Genomic DNA, 26,766 nt, shown 5'->3' with positions numbered 1-26,766 from the left:
TGTGTTGATAGAGTTTTCGAATGTTAGCAACGAGTTGTATATCTTGAGTTTCGAATGTTGCTCGAAAATAGAAGAGTTGCGTTTTCTCTGAATGACTTTGAGAAGTGGAAGAAGTGGAAGAGTCTGCCATTAAGGGGTGGTTTACGCTTTTGAGTGGGAGCGCGTGAATGTTACACTCCATTCAATATAATTAGTGCGCGTGTGGAATGTTTGTGGGTTGGGGGCTTGTAACACTTGTAAGGCCTTATTGCTTGTATGTGTAGCAGACCCGAACAAATTAATTTTTAAGAAATGTTGTGCTCTTTAATTTTTCTAGAGCGCATTAGCATTCACCCTTAAGCATTACTGAATTAAAAACTTTCACAATATTAAGTATAATATCCTAATCTTTTGGAGTATTATAGTTTTGTTCTTGATGATAAGAGAGTTGGTAATATCCTCTACACTCATCCATCAAAATATGTAAACAAGAGAGAGATATTCACATTTTTGTAAGACATTTTATTTTTCGTTTGGATTGATTTTGTGCCAAAAATGTATTCGATCCAAATCTTAATTTGATTTTACAAAGTCTGTCGCACTCACCCATTAAGACGGATTCATGTCACAAGCTAAGGGAGAACATTCACATTCTCATAAGAGAACTTCTTTCTTGTAAATACGTATCAATGGATGAATGTAAAAAACTTTACCATCAAGAACAAAATCGTTCAATGTGTCAAAAATAATAATTTTTAAAATAAAAAAATAACTAAGATTGAGTAACTAATTTTTTGGATAATTTACATGAATAAATAGTTTGAGTTAAAATCACATAAATATCCTAAACACAAATAGGTTATATGCTATATTCTAAAGATCTTTATATAAATCAAATCAACTTGTTTCGATTTATGCTATTTACATATAAATTGAATCAATCAAATTCGATTTAGTCGAAAACACAATAAATCAAATTAATCAAAGTCGATTTATCAAGAGAAAAGACAGAACACTGCTAAATCAGATCATTCACAATTGATTTATAGTATTGAGCATTTGACAAGAAAAAAATTGAATCCTATGAATTTGATTTACTAACAAATACATTCATTATCCCTACGATGCTATGCAATTAGTATATTCATATTCCCTCGCTTAGGAATGTTAACGGGACAGAGCGGGGTGAAGAATGCCTCTCTGCTCTCTATCCCCGCCTCCAGATTTGTTCCCCGTTTCTGTCTCCATTTTTTGTCGTGAAGAATATTAATTTCCATAGGAATAGAGTTAAAAGTATCCATCTTATACAAAAACAGTAAGATTTTGTACAAAAAGTCTAAACGATAAGATGGTGACTTCCAAAATGACGCAGTGGGGGACACTATGGCGAGGTAGAGCACAGAACAGTGAACGAGGTATGAGACGCAGCAACAGAGGGGATAATGAACACAACGACAAAGTTGTGGAAAGAAACGCCACCAATATAAAGAATGACACGGTAAAGGTGATGGAACGGTGAGGGGTAGGTGACAATGCAGTGAGACGGGAGAGTGACGAGGAAGTGACTGCAGAGAGGTTGGATGGAGTATGGATGACACTAGAAATCTATGAACTAAAGAAGGGTTATGCAAATGAGGATTAGGAATTTTGACTCTCTCTCTCTCTCTCTCTCTCTCTCTCTCTCTCTCTCTCTCTCTCTCTCTCTCTCTCTAACATGTCAAATGACTAAAAAAATATATGAAAAATAAATTATTAAGGATAACTAAGTAAATTTAAAATTTCGAAAATTAGCAAAGACAGAACGGAGATCCCTGCTTGAATCCCCACATCTGCCTTAAAAAAATTTCGTCCTCCATTTTCATCTCTACAACAAAAATTTTCTCAGTCAGATCTCCATTCAAAACAATTTCCACATTTCAAAAAATTTTGTCATTCTTATAACCTCGTTGATGTGACATATCTTCATCTATATAAATATAGTAATTTATATGGATGGATATGCAACTAATTTATGTGGTGTAACTTGATCCAACTTCTCTTGAATAGAAAGTAAAAAAAAAAACAGTTCTTTTTGTTGAGTTTGATTAGTTTATACTAATAATAAAATAAAAAGAATTAAATATATGTATGGAAATTTTTTTTAACTTTTAAAGATTTTTTCCACACACTCTTAAAAAGTATATATCATATAAAAATATACTTTAAATTGGTTTTATAATTAATATTCCTCTAATAGTATGAAGTTAGCAAAAATAATTAGACATAGTAGATCAAAATTAAGAAATATATTTTAAAAAATTATATTCTCAAGAATATTATATTAAGTAATTGTTACGGATCCGGCCCACGGACCCCGGACCCATGACCAAACCCGAACCCGGCTTACCGGGTCAACCCATTTCGCCTCTCTAGAAGGCCCCGAATCGGCCCTCTAGAACTCCTAACTAACTTTCGAATTCAAACAGCTCCCTTATCTTAATCAAGTAAGATAAGATAAGATATTCACCATCACCTATAAAAAGAGGACCCAGGTCCCTCCAGGTATTCATTCATTCCACACACCTTATACCTCTTAGATCTATTCTGACTTGAGCATCGGAGTGTCTTTGCAGGTACCTCCCCCCCTCTCCATCTGGACAATCCAACATCTGACTCGTCCCGCGGGTTCCCGATCCTCCTCCTAAATTGTATCAGAAGCATTCTGTACATTGGCGCCGTCTGTGGGGACCTGCGACAATCAGACCGGATGGAGGGCATCCTGGAGGATAACCCATCAAGCCAGGACGACTCCCAACCGCGTCGTCCGATCTCAGAACACCATGAAGCCACAAACCAAGCAAAAATAGCAAGCACCATCCACCACGTAAACGAATACGTCACGACGGACCCACAACATCCTGAGAAAACCAGGGACAAAGCGGCACAAATCATCCAGGATCTCTGTCTCCGGGTCCAAGAACTTGAAGGCAAGCTAAACAAAAGAGAAAAACACAATAACGAGCACGGAAGCCATGCGACTTCCAGGTCGAAATCTTACCGCGGCAGGTCGCCAATCCGGCAACACAATAGGAGAGATGATCGCAGCACCTCACACAACCGCCGACGCGAAAAATCGCCTGAACGACGATACGATAAGAAATACCATCGCAGCACTTCTCGGGATCTAAATCGTCAACACGATTCAGACGAAGACCGGAGATACCGAAGCACCAAACGCACGAGAAGCGACCACACCATAATGGGAGCTACACCCTTCACAGAAGGAATCTTAAGAGCAAAACTCCACAGAGGTTTCGACAAACCCACCGACATGAAGTACGACGGAACTAAAGACCCTCAAGAGCACCTAACGGCCTTCGAGGCCAGAATGAACTTAGAAGGAGCATCCGACACAGTCTGATGCAGAGCCTTCCCAGTAACCCTTGCCGGACCAGCGATCAAATGGTTCAACGCCCTCCCGAACGGATCCATAACTAGCTTCCACGACATCACAAGAAAATTCATGGCCCAGTTCACGACCCGAATCACCAAGGCCAAACACCCCATCAGCCTGTTAGGGGTCACACAAAAGCAAGAAGAATCTACAAGAAAATACCTTGACCGCTTCAACGACGAATGCCTGACGGTCGACGGACTCACGGACTCCGTTGCCAGCCTCTGCCTAACTAACGGGCTCATGAACGAAGACTTTCGCAAACATCTCACCACCAAACCAGTATGGACCATGCACGAAATCCAGAACGTCGCCAAAGATTACATCAACGACGAGGAAGTCAGCCAGGTCATCGCTGCCAACAAGCGGCAGCACGTCGCCACCCAACACGGCAACCCGACTTCCCGTCATAACGCACCACCCAAAGAGAACCAACGAGACCACCTTAAACCAACCCACCGACCACCAAGAATAGGAAAATTCTCCAATTACACCCCCCTAACAGTACCAATTACTGAGGTATACCACCAAATAGCAGATCGAGGCATCATCCCCAGAGCCCGACCACTCAAGGAAAGGACAGGAGGAAACAAAACCCTGTACTGCGACTATCACCGCGGATACGGCCACAAAACACAAGATTGTTACGATCTTAGAGACGCTCTTGAGCAGGCCATACGAGACGGCAAACTCCCAGAGTTCGTCAAAATCATCAGAGAACCAAGGCACGCCGACAGAGACAAATCACCAGAAAGAGAGGGACGCAACCCGAGAACTCAAAAACCGCCCAGGGAAAACCCCGAAGAAGACCCGACCATCATAGTAAACGTCATCACAGGCAAAGACGTGCCAAATAAATCAAAATTAACAATGAAAAAAGACCTCAAGATAATGGCCGTCAGGAACCACGACCCAGTCACCATAGCCGACAGCGCGATAACTTTCTTGCCGGAAGACTGCCAACACGGCACCTCGGCCGAAGACGCCCCCTTCGTCATATCGGCACGAATCGGAACAGGGCTAGTAAGAAGAATACTAGTAGACACCGGCGCTAACTCCAACATCCTCTTCCGAGGAGCCTTCGACAAACTCGGGCTCCACAACGACAACCTCCAAACGCACCGCCACGGCGTTACGGGCCTCGGAGACAACTTCCTCAAACCAGACGGCTCGGTTACCCTTCCCATCACCATAGGAACAAGCAATCAGAGAAAGACGATCTTCTCCGAATTCGTCGTCCTAAAAGACTCCACGGCCTATAACGTCATTCTCGGGAGAAAAACAATCAACGACCTCTCGGCAGTCATCTTCACCAAATACCTTCTCATGAAATTCAGAGCCGACGACGGCACGATCGGAACCATTCACGGAGACCGAGAAGTTGCAGCCGAATGCGACAACAATAGCTTAGCCCTAAGGAAAAAATCCCGGGACGCGGCCGGAATATTCCTTGCCGACCTAGACGCACGACTTGACGGCCAACCTAGACCGGAACCAGAAGGGGACATGGAAAAACTACAAATTGGGCCAACCAAAGATGAATACACGTTCATCAATAGAAACCTCCCACACGACCTCAAAGAAGAACTCTCGCAACTTTTGAAACAAAACAGAGACCTATTCGCATTCACACCAGCCGATATGCCGGGAATAAGTCCCGACCTAATGTCTCACCACCTGGCAGTAGACCCCCTAGCCAAACCCGTGGCGCAAAGAAGACGGAAAATGTCACCAGACCGAGCCGCCGAGGTCCAAAAACAAGTAAAAGCCCTACTCGAAGCCAACTTCATCCGAGAACTTCCTTATACGACCTGGCTAGCCAACGTCGTACTAGTTAAAAAGTCTAACGGGAAGTGGCGAATGTGCGTTGATTACACAGATCTCAACAAAGCATGCCTGAAGGACGCCTTCCCCTTACCAAACATCGACGGACTAGTGGATGCAGCATCCGGACATCGGTACCTAAGCTTCATGGACGCATATTCCGGCTACAACCAGATCCCGATGCACCGACCAGACGAAGAAAAGACGGCATTCATCACCCCAGACGGAACCTACTGCTATAAAGTAATGCCATTCGGCTTGAAAAACGCCGGAGCCACCTACCAGCGACTCATTAACAAAATATTTCGCAACTTAAACGGGAACAAAATAGAAGTCTACATAGATGATATGCTCGCCAAAACGGAATCCGGTGAGCAACTAACTGGCGACCTAAAGGTCATAATGAACACCCTGCGAAAACACCAAATGCGACTCAACCCAACAAAATGCGCCTTCGGAATGGAAGCAGGAAAATTCCTCGGATTCATGATCACACAACGCGGAGTTGAGGCAAACCCGAAAAAATGCCGTGCCGTCCTCGAGATGACAAGTCCCAAAAACCTCAAAGAAATCCAAAAACTCACCGGCCGACTAACCGCATTATCCCGGTTCCTCGGAGCTTCGGCGCAAAAGGCAATCCCTTTTTTCAAACTTATGAAAAAAGGAACCCCCTTCAAATGGGAGACAGAATGCGAAGAAGCTTTCCAACACTTCAAGAAGGTCCTGACGGAGCCTCCAATCCTCGCAAAACCTCAAACAGGGGAAACACTATACATGTACCTCTCCATAACGGAAGAAACAATCGCAGCAGCACTCGTCCGGGAAAGCGAGAAAAAGGAACAGAAACCCATATACTTCATAAGCAAAGTCCTACAAGACACAGAAACCCGTTACTCACGGTTGGAAAAACTGGCTTTCGCACTCCTCTCAGCGTCCCGACGACTACGACAATACTTCCAGGCCCACCCCATAACGGTCCGAACCGACCAAGCGGTCAAACAGGTACTACAGAAACCCGACCTAGCGGGAAGAATGTTAGCATGGTCCATCGAATTGTCCCAATTCCAGATCAAGTTCGAACCCCAGAACGCCATCAAAGCACAAGCCTTGACCGACTTCATCGCTGAAATGACCCCGACCAAACTGACATCCGAACCATGGAAACTGCACGTCGATGGCTCATCAAACTCCACTCACGGAGGTGCAGGAATCATACTCGAAAACCAAAACGGAATCACAATTGAACAATCAATAAGATACGATTTTCCAGTATCAAATAACCAAGCAGAATACGAGGCCCTCTTAGCAGGCCTGAACCTAGCCCGGGAAGTCGGCGCAAAGGTACTCGAGGTCAACACCGATTCCCAGGTGGTGTGCTCCCAAATCAACGGGAGCTACCAAACCCGAGACCCCCTGCTCCAACAATACCTCAATAAAGTAAATGAATTAAAAGAAGGATTCGAAAACGTCTCCATACAGCACGTCCCCAGGGAGCGAAACGCCAGGGCAGACCTACTCTCCAAGCTAGCCAGCACGAAGTCAGGACACGGCAACAGATCGCTAATCCAGGAGGCCGTCAGGTCGCCTTCCGTATCAACAGAAATCAACGCACACCTAACTTCCTCAAATCGGGAGTCTTGGACATACCCTATCTTGCAATATCTCCACGACGGAATCCTCCCACCAGATAAGAAAGAGGAAAGGCGAATAAAGAGAGAAGCCGCCAACTATACCATCATAGCGGGACAACTATACAAACGCGGATTCTCGCAGCCCCTACTCAAATGTGTCGAACCCGGGGACACGGAATACATACTCCACGAGATCCACGAAGGATGCTGCGGTCACCACATCGGGGGAAAGACGCTAGCCCAAAAAATCACCAGAGCCGGCTACTTCTGGCCCACGATCATTCGAGATTCCATACAACTAACAAAAAGCTGCGACAAATGCCAAAGGCATGCCAATATCCACCAAGCCGCCCCACACCAACTCAGTATCATATCGGCTGAACGGCCATTCGGCAGTTGGGGAATCGACCTCGTCGGGCCCTTCCCCACGGCACCCGGCCAACTCAGATATCTCATCGTCGCCATAGACTACTACACCAAATGGATTGAAGCCGAGCCCCTGGCCTCTATCACGGCTACCCAATGCCGGAAATTCGTCTGGCGACAAATCATTACCCGATTCGGAATCCCCGAAGTCATCATCTCCGACAACGGAACCCAGTTCACAGACAAGAAATTCAGAGAACTCCTAGAAGGATTGCATATATCCCATCGCTTCAGCTCGGTAGAACATCCCCAAACAAACGGACAAGTGGAATCCGCCAACAAAATCATCGTCAAAGGACTTAAGAAACGACTTGACGAAGCCAAGGGGCTATGGGCAGACGAGTTGGGATCAGTCCTATGGTCATACCGTACGACACCCCAAACGAGCACGGGAGAAACGCCCTTCCGATTAACATACGGCGTAGAAGCAGTCATCCCAGTGGAAATCGGGGACCCCAGCCCTAGAAGAACGGTGGGAGGTAACGACGAAGAAGCAGAACGAGATCTCGTGGACGAAGAAAGAAGCATAGCCCATGTCAAAGAATTAGCACTTAAACAAAGGGTCAGCCTAAGGTACAACCACGGCGTTATCCGACGAGAATTCGCGGACAACGACCTCGTCCTACGACGAAACGATATCGGCCTTCCGACCCCAGGAGAAGGAAAACTCACCCCCAATTGGGAAGGACCATACAGAATCAAGGCCATAATCGGAAAAGGAGCGTATAAACTCGAACGACTAGACGGCAGCGAGGTACCGAGAACTTGGAACGCAGCCAACTTACGAAGATACTACACTTAAATAAGTCACCCTTTATTTTTTAAAGTCACCATTTGTTTTTCTACTTCTTTTTTTTTATCATTTTTCTTTTAGAACCTCGGGTACTCTTTCCCTCACGAAGGGTTTTAACGAGGCCCAACCATTCAAATAAATTTTTTTACAAGTTATTTTCACTTCATCCCCATTACAAGCCACTACTGTTCCTCAAAACACGGAACAAAGACACGGCCATAGCTGGAGGACTGATCATCCTCCAGGCCGAACTCACGGATATCCAAAAACCCGACCAAACGAACGGTTACGACAAAACAAAAAAAAAATTTGCAGAAAGGCCCGAACGGCCAAATAAAAGCCACAAACGGATCATACAATAGGCCTGGACAGCCGAAAATGCCATTAAACGATCCCCAAAAAAGTCACGGCCCTTGGCCGAATCCAAAAATATTCTGAAACAAACAAAGTTCAAAATAAAACACAAAAAAGTACTCAATATCAACAATCCGACCATCACGGACGGTTTTAAACGCTCCCATCACGGACACATCCACACCAGGGGCCAACACCAGAGCTTGAGCCTTCATCGTCTCCTCGGTAGCAGCAATGGCATCCCTAGCATCAGCCAACAGAGCCGACTTCTCCTTCTTTAGAGCTTCGACCTCAGCCTTCAGCGTTTCCGACTCAGCGAGAAGCAAGGCAGCTTGAGAACTCGCATCCGAGGCTCGCTTGCGCTCCTCCGCCAATTGAGAAAGAAGCGAAGTCTCAATACCGGCAAGTCGGAGAATCTCCGCCCCGGCATCCTCTGAAGACTTCGCCGCTTTCTCCTTCGCAGTATTGGCAACCTGGAGCTCCTCCTTCAATTTAGTCACATCAGCCTGAGCTTGCCGAAGCTTCTTCTCCAACAAACCCGCTTGGGCCATCACGGGCTCAGCCTTCCGAACAACCACAGCAGAGCGAAGAAGGGCACGGTAAACCGACTCAGCCTGGAACGAGACGTCGCAGCCATCAAAAAATGACTCCGTTCCAGGCATCAAGTTCTGATCAATGAAACCCGTGGCGTCGAAACGTCGGTCCATCACACTAGGGACCAGACCCTCCCCTTCAAAGGTCTCGCTAACCGGCTCCTCGGCCCTACTCCTCTTCCGAGAAGCCTCAGCACCCGTCAACACGACCACCTCAGGCGAATCAGGAGGAACTTGAGCCCCAGTAGGCGCCCCCGAAGAAACCACCCCCTGAGAGGGAACCTGAGAATCCACAGCCGGATTCGAAACAGGAGTCGACGGAGACGACGATCCCTCCTCCCGAACCAACGCCGCCTTCAGCCTTGCCAAGGTAGTCAGCCCGCCAGCCATCTCAACTGAAAGAAATCAATAGAAGAGTCAAAAAAAGAAGAAGAAGAAGAAGAAGAAGAAGAAGAAGAAGAAGAAGAAGAAGAAAAAGAAGAAAGAAGGAGGAACACACCAATATAAGTCCGACAAGCCTCGGGATCCCCCATAACGTCTCGAGGATTCAACGGACGCTCACCAAACAAATGCCACAAAACACTGGCAATATCCTTATCCTCCCGAGACAAATCATCATAGGAGATTTTAGTCAAAACCGACGGCCCGGCACCAAAATTCCAATACGTCGGAAACCGGCGCTCGCCTTCCAAGGTAAGCCAAAATGAGTGGTGGCCCCGAACGGGACGCACCTTAAAATACTCCCACTTAAACCCATGGAACGAATCCTCAAACAACCCGAAGATCCGGCGATGAGGCTGAGCTCGGAAAGACATATACCCTTTCTTGTGCTTCCCCTCCTTAGTCGGAAGAGTGCACAAGAAAAGGAAAAGGAAAACGGGTACCGAAGCCGGAAGGTCGAGATATTGGCACACCAACTCAAAACACCGAACGGCTGCCCAGCTGTTCGGATGAAGTTGAGACGGTGCCACGGAACACCGACTGAGTAAACCCTGAACAAACGGGGAGAAGGGGAACCGCACTCCGAGCCGAGTAAACATGGATTCGTAGACCCACATCCAATCCGGCACGGTGGGAGAACGGAGGTTTAGATAGCAGACGCGCTCGTCGGCATCAGGGAGCACAAGCTCATATCGCCCCTCCTCTTCACCGCTACCACAAATGGCCCCCTGGTCGCGGAGCCGTTGGAGATCACCCTCCGTCATCCGCGACGGAACGCCCCACACATCGCTGGTTACCCAACCATAGCGATTGGGAACGCCCCTGGAAGGGGCAATGGGGGCACCCACACCCTCATTTCTTCGACGCTGCATACCTAAAACAGGGAGGAGCACCACCATCAGCCTACCAACTCGACACAATTGCGAAAACAAGAAACCTAAACACCACTACAAGCAAAGCAGAAAATGGCGGTGCTCAGCCCCTTCCCCAAACTCAAAACACCAAACACAACAAAACAAAAAGGGAAGCAGGCAGAACAAAACATGGCAAAAACAGAAACAGGCACACAAACAAACGTATGGAAGAAATAGCAAGAAGAAAATACCAACCTGGTAAAGGTAGAAGAAAATTTGAAGGAAAACAGGGAAATGAGGAGAAGCAGAACAGCACCAGAAAACAAAAATCCACTAAGCAGTTTCCTCTCAGGAAATGAAGAGTTCTCTTTGAAAAGAAAAACGAACGAGGGAAATAAAGGCCAAAACAAAACGGTTTCAAAAAGACAAAAAGACGCAACTGACCCTGGACATAACAAAAACTCGCGGGGGCAAAAAAGAGAAAACACCTCCTCAATAAATGCCCCCCTCGGAAAAGCAAGCTAATCAATTACGCCTCAAAAGATGCAACAGGCGCAGCAAGACACGGAAAGGTCACGCCAAGACCAAAATACGGCCGAGACGAAGCTTTCACCAAAACGGAATCAAGAAGCCGACCTCACGGACACTACCGAAGACGCAAAGAAACGTCTCAAACTCTTAGCGACAAACCGACCTCACTCGCTCTCCCGCTACGGGGGCAACTGTTACGGATCCGGCCCACGGACCCCGGACCCATGACCAAACCCGAACCCGGCTTACCGGGTCAACCCATTTCGCCTCTCTAGAAGGCCCCGAATCGGCCCTCTAGAACTCCTAACTAACTTTCGAATTCAAACAGCTCCCTTATCTTAATCAAGTAAGATAAGATAAGATATTTACCATCACCTATAAAAAGAGGACCCAGGTCCCTCCAGGTATTCATTCATTCCACACACCTTATACCTCTTAGATCTATTCTGACTTGAGCATCGGAGTGTCTTTGCAGGTACCTCCCCCCCTCTCCATCTGGACAATCTAACATCTGACTCGTCCCGCGGGTTCCCGATCCTCCTCCTAAATCGTATCAGAAGCATTCTGTACAGTAATATTATAGAGGTGATTACTATGGTGTCTAAAAGTGTTTGTCTAATTCATCAAAAAGAATTAAAAATTAATATTTAATTTTAAAAGTATAAAAGTAAATAATTATTAAATATTTAAAAGTTATCATAAAAAATATGTTAAGCAAAAGTTAGACACTAAATTATAAATACCATAAAATTTACCTACTATAGATTAGTATTATTTAATGTCATAAATTGTTAAAAATTATTTTTAATATTTTCAAAAATAATTGATTATATATTTATTCTATTATACGTATTTTTTCTGTCAATAATAATTGGTTAGAATAATAGTGATACTAGTTTTCACCATTAAATAAATTACTATATTTATAGATAAAGATATGTTACACCGATAAAAAATATGAAAGTATTGATTGCGTAGCATTGTAATGCTAATGGATATATTTGTTAATAAATCGAATTCATAATTTTTCTCTTACTAAATGCTATTATATATTGATTTTAAATGATTCGATCTAGTAGTATTCTAACCTTTTTTTTAATAAATCAATTTTAATTAATTCAAATTATGGTATTTTCAATTAAATCAAATTTAATTAATTTAATTTATATAAAAATATTAAGACATGACGTATAATCTATTTGTATTTCAATATTTAAGACATGTATATAATTTTTAATTTTAAATTATTTATTTATTTATGTGAATTACCCTAATTTTTTATACTTTATCGCAATAAATATACTAGTACCTTATATAGTGGTATATTTGACCAGTCGTTTTCACGAAGACAAGCAAAATGGAAATTCCAACGAAATAACAAGAAAATGATGGAGTAAAAAAGGCATGTGTGGACCAGTGGCAGTCACGCAATTTGGTGCAACATGAAGGGCTATCAAATGCAGTTGTCGTATTCTCTATCTTGTTCTTCCTCCTTTATTAGCTGCCCAACCTGAAACCGAAACTCAACGTTTTTTATTTAATTCTTATTTATTTATTTTGTCTCTTTTATTTATTTATTTATTTGGTGGTTGCTTGGTATACTGTTTTTCTTTCTTCCTCATAAGTGTTTTGCCCTTTGACCGTTGCTTTTTTATTTTTATTTTTATTTTCTCCCATACTTTATTTCTTTCTATGTTCATATACAGTGTGTTTCTTTCCCACTGATTCCACTCTCTATGATCACAACCACAACCATAACCATAACCATAACCATAACCACACTCTTCTTGCTTCTGCAGCCTCATTGTTTAGGTATTGTTCTCCATGAACATGAACATGTGCTGCTGATTTTTTTTTCTGCATTTTATTATGGTTCATCTTTTTGTTATATATATAGCTAAACTTTAATATATAAACGGTAAAAAAAAGGGAAGAAATTGAGTCAGGGAATGTTGGACTCTTGTCTTACTGAAAAAATGAGTACTTTGTCTTTGTGTTTATCAGCTTCTTTTATGCTTTTTTATTTTGTCATTTTTCCACCTTTGAGCTTCTTCATCTTCATTTCTTTTTCTGGCATTTTTTGCATTGTATCTCTTGATATCTGATTTTTTCTTTCTTATTTTTTCATTCTAGTTTGTGCATAATGGGCTTCATCTTCTACAATTGGTGATTGGTGACTTTTATTGTGTTTTTCTTATGTTATTTCCATTTTTGGGATTTTAGCTTCTTCTTCCACCTCTCTCTCTCTCTCCCTCTCTCTGTTTACCTTTTTCTTTTCACCTTGGTAAAACAGAACAGTTCCCAGATGAAAAAGGTTCATGCTTTGTTAATGCATTCTGCTTGGTTTTCTTGAAATCATGGAGGAAAGGCTTGTTTATGTTAAGCATTTCTAGATTTTCCATAACCTGTCTTCCATTAGGATAGTTAAGTACGCTTATTTGATTCACAAAATATAACATTTCATTTTCCCCCTCTTTTCTTTCTAGATTTTCACTCATGTTGATGTAATTTCAGATTTTTATGGCAGATATTTTCCTTATGAATTTGGTGTCATATGAAGGAAGACTCAGATTCCCTTTGATTTTCTTTTATTTCAATGCAAACTTGAGACATACATAGAGTAGATTAAGAAATGGGATGTTCTCAATCAAGGTTGGAAGATGAAGAGGCAGTTCAAATTTGCAAAGATAGAAAAAATTACATCAAACAAGCTGTTGAACAAAGAACTCGCTTCGCCACCGGACACATAGCCTACATCCAATCCCTTAAAAGAGTCTCGGCCGCTCTTCGAGAATACATCGAGGGAGACGAGCCTCGTGAGTTCTCGTTGGACACAGTCATTGCCCCTCCTTTTGCAGCTGGGAAGAAGACTGGCCCTGGCTTCATTCCTATTTCATCAAAATCGTTCACTCCGGCAGCAATTGAGTTTGGAGTTGGACCAAATTCTACACTGAAAGTGAATTACTTAAGGCCTGGTGGTAATCCGGCGGTTTTGGTTGAGGAAAGGCCTCGATCTCCGGAAATGGTCCGGGTTGAAACATATTCTCCAATGCACCATCATTATGGCAATGATGGATTTTTTGGCATGCAATATTCACCTGTGAATCCTTCAATTTTTCCTTATTCTCCAAGTAATAGGCCTAATATCCCTCCCCCTTCCCCTCAGAATTCGCAATGGGATTTCTTTTGGAACCCTTTTTCGTCGTTAGACAACTACGGTTACCCTTCAAGAAGTAGCCTTGATCAGACTATTATGGATGATGACTACAGAGGGCTTAGGCAGGTCCGAGAAGAAGAGGGAATACCGGACCTAGAAGAAGACGAAACTGAACAAGAAGATTATGTTGGGAAGAGAAATGTGGCTGAAGAAAGAACCAGAAACGTTGGAAACATTGGAAAAAATGGAAACACTTCCAAAGAAGAAGTATTAGTTGAAGATGTTGACGAGGATGAGGATGAGGAAGAGGAGGAGGAAGAGGAAGACGAAGAGGAGGAGGAGGAGGAGGAAGAAGAGGATGGAACAGATAATGAAACTGAAACTGAAGCTGATCATGATGTCAAAGAATCACAAGCAAATGGAAGTGCAACTCTGGAAGTATCGAAATCACAGGCTGCAGGCCATATTGGATCCAGTCGTCGCGAAATGGCTATAGGTAAGCAAGAAGCTAAGGAAGACTCGCCGGGTTTTACTGTTTATGTAAACAGAAGGCCAACCAGCATGGCAGAAGTGATCAATGATCTTGAAGCTCAGTTCACAATCGTCTGCAATGCGGCAAATGATGTCTCAGTGTTGTTAGAGGCCAAGAGATCTCAGTATTTACCAACATCTAATGAATTGTCTGGTATGATTAAACTAATACATGTTTTTCTTTTCACATTCAGCGAATGCGTCTGTTTTCGTGTTCAGACATTTGTATTAGTTAGAATTACGAGATTACTTCTCATGTCCTTAAGAACAATGAATTATCAGGAATTATAGTTTGTATTAAATTTCATTACAGCGTCCAAGTTGTTGAACCCAAAAGCTCTGTTCCGAACAGCATCCTCGCGCTCCTCCTCGTCAAGATTCTTAACAAATTGTCCGAGCATTAGAGAAGAAGTTTATGAGGGCACTAAAGATCTCATGGATGGGCACTGTATGATTTCCGGTAGTCACCATTCGACGTTGGACAGGTTAAACGCTTGGGAGAAAAAGCTTTATGATGAAGTCAAGGTAACACAGTCTTCAATCCATGAGGAAGTGTCAAGATCCCATAATTATATTAACATAAAATGAAAAATTACAATGCTTCTAAGAAATGAGTATAAACCTTTGTTGTATGATGCACATTGTAGACATCATGGCATCACCTAATAGGCACAGAGTTGTCATGATGTTTATTAGTCCTAATTTACTATGTCCTCCACTTTCTTCTTCAACAGGCCGGAGAACGGGTTCGAATGGCATATGAGAAGAAATGGAAGCAACTTAGGAACCAAGATGTAAAGGGAGAGGAACCCTCTTCTACAGATAAAACAAGAGCAGCCATCAGAGATTTAGATACGCAGACAACGGTTTCAATACACACAGTTGAAGCTATTTCCAGGAGAATAGAAAAACTAAGGGATGAAGAGCTTCATCCCCAACTTCTTGAATTGGTACAAGGGTATGCATCAAAATCATTATCTCCATACATCTTTGTCTGGTATTTAGAGTCATTCTGGGTTGGCATATAGTAGCATTGGTGAAATATCTCACTACTTTCGGTAGTATTAAGTATAGATTTAGTTCAATATGATTATGCTTTACTCTTGTTATTTAATTTCTATAATGTAGATAGATCACTATATGTAGACCATACAAGAAGTGGTCAAAGGAGATCTACGTGTAAACAGTCTAAATGATAGACATAATACATGATAGAGTTCAATAGCGTTGTTTGATTCATGTAGCCGACCCTACTTAGTGGGATAAGGCTTTGTTGTTGTTGTTGTTGTAGATCACTATGTGATGTAGATATAGTACACTAGCACAGCATTTAATTGCATTAAATATTTCTGGCGCTGATTCTTCAGTCATTCAAATAAATGACAGGCTAGCAAAGATGTGGAAAGTGATGGCAGAATGTCATCAGAAGCAGAAGAGAACCTTAGATGAAGCTAAGATGCTTCTAGCTTCTAAGTTACATGCCAGGAAACACTCCTCCATGTCGATGACTGATCCAACAAGGCTAGCCCGTTCGGCTTCAAATCTTGAATTCGAGATAAGAAACTGGCGAAACACCTTCGAGTCATGGATTACTTCGCAAAGATCCTATGTCCATGCGCTAGCTGGATGGCTTCTCCGGTGTGTGAGGTCCGAGCCTGACGTGTCAAAGTTACCATGCTCTCCTCAGACTTCTAGTGGTACTCACCCGTTATTCGGACTCTGTGTTCAGTGGTCAAGGCGACTAGACGCCATACACGAAACAGCAGTGCTTGATGGCATGGACTTCTTCGCAGCCGGCATGGGGTCGATCTACTCGCAGCAGTTAAGAGAAGATTCTAGGCAGCACTCGTTTGCTTCGAGACGAGAAAATGGAAACATGGAAATTGTGGAAGTTGGAAGAGTAGAAGAGGTAATGACTACAGAAAAATTAGCTGAAGTTGCTATTAAGGTGCTTTGTGCTGGAATGTCTGTTGCTATAAGCTCATTAGCAGAGTTTGCCTTTGATTCTTCTGAGGGATACAATGAAGTTGTGAAGCAATGGGAGAATGGCAAGTGTCTGGATTCTTCTTCCACTGAGATTAGATCATAGATCTCTCACATTTTGTGGGATTTGTTAATTAATTAATTGGTTTAGGCTTTGTTTAGCTATGGTTGTTAATTAGTCAATGTAATTATTTGATGTATTTAAAGTAATCAATACAAGGCAAAATGGCAATGCCACATTTTGAGTTTTCATTGCTGTTATTATTGTCTAAATGGATTTCGATTTCGGTATGTAGAGAATGCATCCCTTTCAAGAAAGAAATGTTATTAATTTAATTGGGTTAATGGTTAATTGGTGATGAACATTTTTTAAAATTCGTCTCTACAAGATTTTATTAATTAAATTAATTCTTCAAATACTACAAATTAATGGCAAAAATAACTGGGAATGCGTAGAATTATCATACCCAATCTAATCCCCATATATTTTACCCATATGTCCCTATCCAAATGAAAACTGGAGGTTCACAGACCAAACAACATGTATTATTTATATAATAAAACAAAATAACTAGAGCTTCAGTAGCATTAGTGCTTTTTTCTTATTATTATTATTATTATTATCATCATGGAGTAGCATTAGTTCAACATTATTTCTCCTACTCAAAAAGTGTAACCTACCCTTGCCTAACCAAATCTAGCCTTGACTATTTTAGTTACGGATAATGTGGTAGGGTTGTATCATTGGATAACAATCAATAAAGCCAAATTGGGTTGAACTAGTTGAAGTATTGCATCATTTGGTTTCTTATTGAGTGAATTGGCAAATGGCAAGCATCGTATTATTTTTATAAAAAATCTTACGTGGACACCAAATATAGTTAATTTTCAACATGTAGTTAATTTTTAATATATAATATATATTCTATACGAGTAATTTAATAGCTAATTTGTATTTTATTTTTTTTGAGAGATACTAAAATGATATTTTTTTTTAATTTATAAAATGTACACTCTCTTTTTTTATAATTTTTAAAAAAATTTTTTAATTTATTTTAAATTTTGTATTAACTAATGTTAACTTTATTCATTATTTAAGAAAAAATAAATTATTTTGTACAAAAATATCCATTAACAAAAATTTTATTTTTTTGTCATTAAATTTAGTTTACTAAAATGCTCTTTAATAAATTATTTTTTTATTCATTAAATTATATTTTTACCAAAATATTTTTTAAAAAATTTAATAATTAAATTATTTTTTTAAGATACCCTTCAATAATTTTTTAATTATTAAATTATTATTTTACTAAAATTTTTGTTAACAATTATTTTTATGTTCTACTATTAATTTTTTGATATCAATGTATATTATTTTAACATTAATTAAAAAAATCTTACCAATGTTAATATGTATAACAATTAATATATATTGATATCGAAAAATAATCTTACCAAGGTTTTTTTATTTAATGTTAAAATAATATATATTGATATCGAAAAATTAATAGTAAAATATAACTATAATTGTTAACGAAAATTTTGGTAAAATCACAATTTAATCATTACAAAATTATTGAAGGGTATTTTAGAAAAAAAATAATTTACTTATTATTTTTTTTAAAAAATATTTTGATAAAAATACAATTTAATCAATAAAAAATAATTTATTAAGGGATATTTTTTAAGTAAAATTTAATGACAAAAAATAAAATTTTTGCTAAAGGATATTTTTGTAAAAAAATAATTTATTGTTTCTTGAAAATAAATAAAATTAACATTATTTAAAACAAAATTTAAAATGAATTAAAGAAGAGATTTTTTAAAAATTATAAGAAAAGAGAGTGTATATTTTACAAATAGAAAGAAGAAAAATGTCATTTAACTTATTTTAGCATCTCTCAAAAACGAGAGTAGAATTTTTTCTTTTTAATAACATGATAAATACAAAAAAAATATATAGCTCCATAGTAAAAATTTTTGTAAGAATATTGTTTAAAAAGATCAAATTAAAAATGTAAGAAAAATAAAATTTAAAGTAAGTTATTTTAATTTTCTTTTTATATAGATATGGATATTAGTATGTTACTGTAAAAATACCATGATTAAAATGTCTTTATCTGGATGCATGGGGTCTAGGTGCTGTACATTGATGGCCGCAGCATTAACCTGCTGACATGGTAACAAACTTATCTTTGGACCATTACTTACTTTATTTTATTTTTGTGAAATTTGTCCCCATTACTTCTAATATATATATATATTTTTAGAAAGGTTTATATATATACACACACATTTTGGAACATAATTCTTGTGTACTATCTAATTATATTCATTTTAAGTAATTAGTTTTTGCTCACCTTGTTATTAAATACAGCGTACACAAAATTTAAATCTTCCTTTATATAGGGAGAAAAAGACAAATAGGTCCTTAACTTTTTTATCTGCAGATATTTAAGTAATTTAAAAATGCATTTAAATTTTTGATTTTTTTAAAATCTGGACATATCAATTCTTTATGTTCATTGGGTTTTGACTCAACGAAAAAACCAAACGTGATTCTTCTTGTATTGACCTAGTTGATACGGATACACATATGAGAGAATTTTTAAAATTGAACAAATTAGACTCAAAAATCGATATGTCCAAATTTTAAAGACGTCAGAGACTTAAATGTATTTTTAAATCTTTAATAACTAAAATGTCTATGAATTAAAAAGTTAGGGATCAATTTATCATTTTCTCTTGTATAATATATAGACAGTGAAAGAGGAGAGAGAGGCCACAATAATCATATATGATTATTATTCTTTTAGCATTGTCATTCCAAACTTTATCTTTAGCATCTTATTCATTTAAGTAATTATTCTTTGAAAAAAAAAATTCTAACCTAAATATTAATGTAAAACATTAAAGTACCGATTGTTATGAGGAATTGGGACAAAGATTGAAAGATTGAAATTTAGTATTATATTTGTTGGTCCAGACCGATACTAAAATTTTAGTCTTTATCTCCAAAATTCCAGTATTTTAATACTTCTAAAGAGTAGGGATACAAGGGACTGAAATTTTTTAGAACGGAAACTGAAATTTTAATAACATTTTATACCTAAAATATCCCTATTTCAATTAATTAATTCCAACTTTACCTTTTGTACAAATTAAATTAGAGCTTTATTTTTATTCCAATCTCTGTCTCCCACTTTATACCAAACACAATACTCCCACTTTACACGACTTATTTCAATATCTGTCTCTCAATCTCAATCTCTCTCTTTCAAACACCATTTTATACCAAACACAATACTCCCACTTAATACCAAACACAATATGAGACTTATTCTGTTTCTCAATCTCAATCTCTCTTCCAAACGCCTCCTAAGAGATTGAGACTGAAAAACAAAAATCGAAAGATAAAGACGACTAAATCTAAATTTTAGTTTCTGTATTATGTTTAGTGTAAAATACATAGAACTAAATTATGTTTTAATATCTTATTTAATTCAAAATAAATATAAAGATGAAAAAAGAATATTTACTAAAATATCTTTTGTTATTAAAAAAATATTAAAATTTACTCTCCATCTTCAAAAATTTCAGTCGTTGTGTTTCCACTTTTTAAAAATATTAAAAAAACTAATTTTTTTATCTAAAAACTGAAATTTTAGTTTCCATCTGGCCACCAAACACAATTCTAAGACCAAGTCCCAATTCCCGTCTCTGGAAACAATCATTACCTAAGAAACCGAAAATCCCATTTGGATGGAAAGTTATTTTGCGTTTTTTCCATTGCATGCAAATTATGGATGCTACTCAAAACAACAATCAATTAACTAACATCAACTCTTGTAGGCTCTACAGAAAAATGAATCCTAAAAAATAAAATAAAAATTATGGATGCAAATTTTCCATTTTTCTTTTAATTTGCATCTTACTAACAGAAGAACAGATCCCAGGCTCTGTAACTTTGTTATTAAGAAGTAAGAACAACAGCAAACTAATGAATGCAGTTTGTTTCAATCGTCGAGATCGTAGCCGGCACCATCATCGTCTATCTCACCATCACCACCACCATATCCAGACATGATGCTGAGGAAAAGAACAACTGCAACCAGCTGTGCTACCACAAAATATTTGGCCCTTCTTCTGAAGGTTTTCTCCTCCTTTGTTTCCTCCCTTTTGCTTTTCTGTTTGCTCTTGGCCTTTGAACCTAACAGGGAAGAACCAAAGTTTCACAAATCAAAGTTCACTAATTAAGAATGACAAGAATATCATAGCTCAAAGTAGGCAAATGCTAATGAGTTCCGGAGAAAATAAGGAGTGTAGCACTCCCTAAACCCTAAACCCTAAATCCTAAATACTGAAACCTTAAATTATAAATCCTAAACCCTAAATTCGGAATTTTAAATCTTAAATTCTAAACCCTAAATCTTAAACTTTAAATCTAAATGATTGATATAAAACATAATAAATAGAGAATTAAAATTTGTTTAATTAATAAAGGAGTGTACTCCTGTAAGGAAAGTCTAAGGATGAGGGCTCAAAGTAGCAAATAAAACAAAATTTTCACCTTCACATCATGGTATTGTAACAGAATTCTTATAAAACTTATTTATCCGCATAGACTCAAAAGATAAAATCCAGAAAACATCTTACTTGAAGTTGAATGCGCTCTGGAAGCCGATGATGGCGCATCTGAACTGAAAGATGGATCATAGGAAGGGGATGTACCGGCTTCTATAAGTTCTCTCTTATGTTGTTGCACATATCTCACTAAATTAGTGTGTTCCGAAAACTTCATGCGCAGCGTCGATGATTCCTAATTGTACGTTAAAACCAGGGAACAAAGTTAAATTGCTTTCCTCAAAATGAAGATTCTTAGTGGTTTTAGTGAGCAATAAGCTACACAACTAGAATAAACTTAGCTGAGGAGAAAGTAAGTGGATTAAGGAAAACATAGAGTAGCCATGAATAATGTGAAACTATTGTGCAGAGGATCACAATATCCCTTTTTTCATCACCTCAGCAATAGATGTCTTAAGTTGCTAATTTTATATGCATTGCTCCTAATTTAGAACTTTTCTTTTCTAGTGACATTTTCATGCATGTTCTCACATATTGCCTTGTACCAAAGTCTAAGTAATTTCTAGATGAACTCTTTTTAACATTAACTTTACTCCCTATGTACTCCTTCAATTTCAAAATATCAGTCCGAAAACAAAAAAATAATAAATAAATTGATGTCTCAGAATAATTGTCTGTTTTAAAATATCAAGATTAATTAATTTTTCCAATAACACCCTTAATTTAATTGTGACAATTGAATAAGCAATCTTTTGTAGTTGAAAACTGAGCTAAACATTGCAAAAGAAGATGCATGACTGAAATATTCAAGAGTGTAACACACAGTAAGCAGGATAGAAGAAGACATGCTTCAAGATTCAGGCATTATTTGAGATTGCAGTTTTCTATCAAACTTAAGAAAATTTATATATTTTCAGTAGACTAGCAACAAGAATATGACAATAAATTATTTATCATAGGGATTGTTGGGCAGTAAAGTATTATGAATGCAACAGTAAGATACAGGTATAGTCCAATTAAAGAAAGTTGGAAAGGAGAAAACAAGAGAAAATACATTATTCCAAGTTCCAACTGAACTTTTATAAAATTATTTGGTATCTGATAATAATGCTGTTTAATACATGCAGTCAAGTCGCAACAGGACGGTCAAGATTTTCTTGTCTCTATGATATTGGAAATCATCAAATAAACACAATAATATATCTGTTTGCTACATTGTGAAATAAAATCGCCAAACTTGTACTAGACAAAATATACTGAAAGAAATACCCTGCTAAATTTTAAAAGTATCTTTCATTGTTATTAATAAAACACTACTAGTGAAATTTACTTCTTTGTTCAATAGCCAGCCAAAAAGAAAATTTACTCATATTCTGAATAAAAGTCTCTGCAGTCATAAAACTCAGCAACCAGAGTATATTGTGTACATAGACAGTAATGCCGCAATCAAATTTCCCTAGAACTTTTGAACTCTGGTAGGTACCCACCTTCCGACATTAGTTTTCTGGACGTTTGCTAAAATTTAAATTACTTTACTAAGTTTGATTATGTAATTGGCCATAGTTTTCCCTCTTATACCTCTGTCGTGATTGTTCATTGATTTTTTATCGATCAGTATAACCCAAGTTTCCATTAGTGTCATGTGCATCCACAGTTGTCTTTTGACAAATATAAAAAAGGCATGGTATAAGTGATAATATAACTCACGGGTAAAGCATGAAGAACGACTAATGCATGTGAAAGAAAAATAGCATCCATGCTTGATGACCTGCATATACAGAATAAAACATATTTAGAGGTCATCAAAAATCAAAACTTCCTCTCAAATAAGAAACCAAAATCTCACCATATATTGCACCAAGAAAGATAATTACATATATATAACACAGCCAGAGGAGTCACCTGTTTTGAAATAAGTAGTTCTCATCCCCTAACCACATTGACAAAGCATCATATGCAGAGTTAGCTCTCCCATAAATCTGTTGATCAACAATAGCTGCATTTGAATACAAAAATCTAAGGGAAAGCGTATACTCTATGTCGCACAAATACAAAAGCGAGCATTGCATATGACACATAAATATGCAACTTTATGACAAAGATTGGACTCGAATTTAAGAAGTTTAAGGTGAAACTGACCTCTTCCTCCTTCACCTCACCATTGTCTTTAGTTATGCCATGTTTCTGCTTCACCCAATGAGCTTTCTTCCAAAACAAGACCTTCCCAATAGGCCATGGAAGATCGAAGTAATAGATGCTATAAGCAGACGAACTATCACACCCCACCCAAAGCTCGTACTCGAGCGCATCGGCAAGCCAAGTTGTGAGCATCACCTTGGTTGGTATCCACTCTGGCAGTGATGAAACACCATCATCCAAATCACCAACTCCTTCCTCCTTCTTTAAGCCCTCAATGATCCCATCCTTCACATCATTGTATACCACAGAATCACCAGCCTCAAAGTAAGGAATTTGTTCTAACCACCAATAAAACCACACAACAAAACAAATAGCAAACTCAAATTACCAAATTGCTACAGAAAGAACAGAAACACAAACAAAAGATAAGAAATTGATCAAATGGGTATGAATGAGTGACACCCCCAAGAGCCTCAAACAAAGTCAAATAGTTAGAAGTCCAAAACTTTGGAATAATACAAAAAAAGGGTATATTCTATAATACTAATTTAACAATTCCTTTCTTCTATCTACTACTTGAACACAAATCTAAAATATCGAGCATGAAAAGAAAAAGACAAGAAGAAAAGAAGGGAATGGTTACCAGAATCAGGGTAGTTAAGGTGGAAGTCCAAGGTGAAGGGGAATTTGGAGAGCTTGAGATAGATGAAAGCTGACAAGCATTGTGGGCAACCTGTTGGGAGCCCAAAGCATGGTTTCCTCACAACAAGTGTGTGCCTTCTTCTCCTCTCACTGTCTTCCATTATCAACAACAACAACAGAAACGAGGTTAAGGTGGGGGATTTTTCGTTGTTACGAGGATGCTATGCCTATGAGATGTAAATGGAGGGGAACAAGAGAAAACGATACGAGTGATGAAGGTTCGTATTTGTCGCAGAATGGGCCACACGGGCCTCATTCAATTACCCGTCTTCGTGTTCCTTTTTGGGCCAATGCCAAATATGGAAGTTCACATACTGTGTGTTTGGACTAAATCTCCAAATTGGTTTATCAAATTTACAAATTCTATCATTTTAGTCTTTTAAATGTAAAATTTATTATTTTTGTCTCAAGAAATTAGGGGTGTTCATGGATCGGATCGTATCCATAAATTTGCTGTAAATATTCACATCTGACCCAAGAATTGCCGATACAATCCGATCCGCAGTCTAATGGGATCAGATAAGATTCGATCCGCACTCATTACGGATCAGATTGCAAATATCAGCTCTGCATCCATGTATCCAATCCGCAGATTCGCACAATAATAATTAGAAAAAGTAAATATATATAATATTATATTTACCTGTTTGTATGTTTAGTTAGTAGTTATTATTCATATATTGTTTTATTTTATTTTTGTTATTTAGAAAAAATTTGATTAAAAATATTTTAGGAATAAATAGGTTTAAAAGTGTGAAAGACATATTTTTATTGAATTTCTTTTACATAGAGATATGATTAAAAGAAAATGTTTAATTATGTGGATATACTTGATATCCGATCCGATCCGCAAATGTGCGGATCGGATCGGATTGAATCTGATGCTAAAAAAAGCGGATATCATATTTGATCCGATCCGATGGGAATGGTGCAGATCGGATCGAATTTTCGGCCATATCCAATCCGATCCGATCCGCGTACACCCCTACAAGAAATTTAGTTCAAGGTTTCGGTGTTTTTATTTTGAATCAGAAAAAACTAAAAAATGCTCAAATGGTACAAAACAAAAGGGATAACATTAAAGGGCATTGAAACAATAATTCAAATTCTAATGATATAAGTGGTGAGGATGAGAATGGTTTTTGTGACAAAAAATTAAACATTGGTTCAAAGGTGCATCAGCTACTGATACAAGTCCTTGAGCTGATGCTGTAGTAGTTGGTTAAAAACTTTCTTTGTTGCAAGTTACTTGAGTAATGTGTTTTAGTATATTATACTTTCTTCTTCTTATATTTTTATAATTTGATTATTGCATGAGTTTGATTTTTTATTTGGATTTTTTAATTTGATTATTGCATATTCTACTTGGTTCATTATTTTTAACCACAATTTGTTTGGTAAAATGTCAATGTGTTATATATCATCTCAATTACTTTTTACTTGATAAATTGTAGAAGCATCATCAACTAAGTTTTATTTTTTAGTATTAAATTTTTTTGTCAATAATTACTTATTTTTGTGTTCCTAAAACCATTTGGCAAGTTTGAATATTCAATTATTGTTGCTTGTGTCATGTGTTGAACATCTGTATTTGATTTGAGAGTTACCTTTTCTTAGATTCGTCATGCTAAAGTTTTTTCATAACAAGATTTTGCTCTATAATTTAGACCGTGTTTAAATATAGTTTGGTTATAGCATTGAACTTTGATTTCTATTATTGAGTTTGAATAATACTATGAGCTTGTTTGATTATAACCGAATTTTGTATGATGATTTAAAACATGTTTGATTATAATCTAATTATAGTATATGAGTTAGCTTAATTACGATAAATGTTTCTTTTCCTCTCGTGAGCGAGGTTGAGGCCTCCGCTGCTTCCGCTTTGCTCATCTTCAGTTTGTGGTGGGGAGTTGATCAAGGCTCAGAAGGAAAAAAGAAAATGATCATTTTTCTTCCGCAGATAACTTTGTAGACGTTGACTCAAAGCAACAGCAACAGAAACTTCCAAACGTAAATACACACAAAAAGACATCTTATCTAGAACGTTATATATTATGAGAAGTTCAACATCATGTCACTAGAGTTTAGGTGTTTATTGGGAGTTTCATAATTATTTATACTTGATTCTTTTACCATATTTTGTTTTTCTGTACCTAGAAAAGAAAATTATACAAAACGGATCATGTGTGTAACACGTGTTGCCCTGTCTCCCATTATCTTCTGTTTATCGAAGGATTTGTAGAGACTTATAGACTTGTAGCTACTCTTGTGATGTATCAATCATTTGAATCATTAGTTCTCTTATGATATTTAATTTTTTCTGTGGCAGTTTCAATATAATAAGATTTTGTAATATAATTTAGAGCATGCTTGATTATAATTTGATGATAGTATTAAAATTTGATTTCGATTTATTGAGTTTGATTATTACCATAAGCGTGTTTAATAACAACCAGATTTTGTATTATGATTTAGAGCATGTTTGATTATATTTTGATTATAGCATGAGTTTGAACTTTAGTTTAAATGTTAAGTTTGATTATTATCTTGAGCACGTTTGATTATACGCGGTACACCGTCTTTGCCTGCCCGGCGACGTCGCAATTCGCAAAAAACTCTTCAGTGCTTGGGAGGAGATGCTGATCAATGAAAACTGAAGCATCAAAGCTCCAATCCATCACGGAGGGCACTGGACCCTCCTCCTCGAAGTTCTTGCTGCTACCCTCCACCAGCTTCTTCTGCTTCCGAGACGCTTCGACAACTAAAACCACAATCACCTCCTCCTCGGTCCCTGCAACCACCGGACCAACG

General features: G+C 38.2%; 3 protein-coding genes across 5 annotated transcripts; 2 read left to right on the top strand and 1 right to left on the bottom strand.

Moving 5' to 3' along the window:
- The first annotated feature begins 4,303 nt into the window (after positions 1-4,303).
- LOC140184089 (uncharacterized) lies at positions 4,304-5,312 on the top strand. The gene is made up of 2 exons (XM_072234375.1): positions 4,304-5,173; positions 5,292-5,312. Exons 1-2 carry the CDS (start codon positions 4,304-4,306, stop codon positions 5,310-5,312), a joined length of 891 nt encoding a protein of 296 aa, XP_072090476.1.
- Positions 5,313-12,384: 7,072 nt separating this feature from the next.
- Positions 12,385-16,782, top strand: LOC112796590 (nitrate regulatory gene2 protein). Of its 3 annotated transcripts, none has more exons than XM_025839127.3 (5): positions 12,385-12,671; positions 13,374-14,701; positions 14,861-15,072; positions 15,282-15,505; positions 15,934-16,782. In XM_025839127.3, exons 2-5 carry the CDS (start codon positions 13,492-13,494, stop codon positions 16,634-16,636), a joined length of 2,349 nt encoding a protein of 782 aa, XP_025694912.1. In that variant the 5' UTR covers positions 12,385-12,671; positions 13,374-13,491; the 3' UTR covers positions 16,637-16,782. The 3 variants fall into 3 exon arrangements, with proteins under 3 accessions (XP_025694912.1, XP_029153667.1, XP_025694913.1); XM_029297834.2 differs by having other exon boundaries at positions 12,993-14,701; XM_025839128.3 differs by having other exon boundaries at positions 12,449-12,671; positions 13,387-14,701.
- A 3,505-nt stretch (positions 16,783-20,287) lies between these two features.
- LOC112796589 (mitochondrial outer membrane import complex protein METAXIN) lies at positions 20,288-24,250 on the bottom strand. Its single transcript, XM_025839126.2, has 6 exons — positions 23,897-24,250; positions 23,254-23,591; positions 23,017-23,093; positions 22,822-22,882; positions 21,187-21,349; positions 20,288-20,740 (listed from the first exon to the last, which is right to left on the bottom strand). The coding sequence occupies exons 1-6, from the start codon at positions 24,054-24,056 to the stop codon at positions 20,547-20,549; spliced, it is 993 nt and encodes a 330-aa protein (XP_025694911.1). The 5' UTR covers positions 24,057-24,250; the 3' UTR covers positions 20,288-20,546.
- Between the last annotated feature and the right edge of the window lie 2,516 nt (positions 24,251-26,766).

This window comes from Arachis hypogaea, chromosome 4 (genome assembly GCF_003086295.3).
Source record: "Arachis hypogaea cultivar Tifrunner chromosome 4, arahy.Tifrunner.gnm2.J5K5, whole genome shotgun sequence".
NCBI lineage: Eukaryota > Viridiplantae > Streptophyta > Magnoliopsida > Fabales > Fabaceae > Arachis > Arachis hypogaea.
This window is presented reverse-complemented; position numbering and strand designations above follow the sequence as displayed.

Bases quoted from the DNA above. Each gene is read 5' to 3' on its own strand.
- LOC112796589 (XM_025839126.2), bottom strand. From the start codon at position 24,056: ATGGAAGACAGTGAGAGGAGAAGAAGGCACACACTTGTTGTGAGGAAA. The intron at 23,592-23,896 runs GTAACCATTCCC...ATTGGTGGTTAG, and splicing joins CCTTAACTACCCTGATTCTG to AACAAATTCCTTACTTTGAG. The intron at 22,883-23,016 runs GTGACTCCTCTG...CTGTATATGCAG, and splicing joins AACTACTTATTTCAAAACAG to GTCATCAAGCATGGATGCTA.
- LOC112796590 (XM_025839127.3), top strand. From the start codon at position 13,492: ATGGGATGTTCTCAATCAAGGTTGGAAGATGAAGAGGCAGTTCAAATT. The intron at 15,073-15,281 runs GTAACACAGTCT...CTTCTTCAACAG, and splicing joins AGCTTTATGATGAAGTCAAG to GCCGGAGAACGGGTTCGAAT. The intron at 15,506-15,933 runs GTATGCATCAAA...AATAAATGACAG, and splicing joins CTTCTTGAATTGGTACAAGG to GCTAGCAAAGATGTGGAAAG.
- LOC140184089 (XM_072234375.1), top strand. From the start codon at position 4,304: ATGGCCGTCAGGAACCACGACCCAGTCACCATAGCCGACAGCGCGATA. The intron at 5,174-5,291 runs GTAAAAGCCCTA...TTGATTACACAG, and splicing joins CCGCCGAGGTCCAAAAACAA to ATCTCAACAAAGCATGCCTG.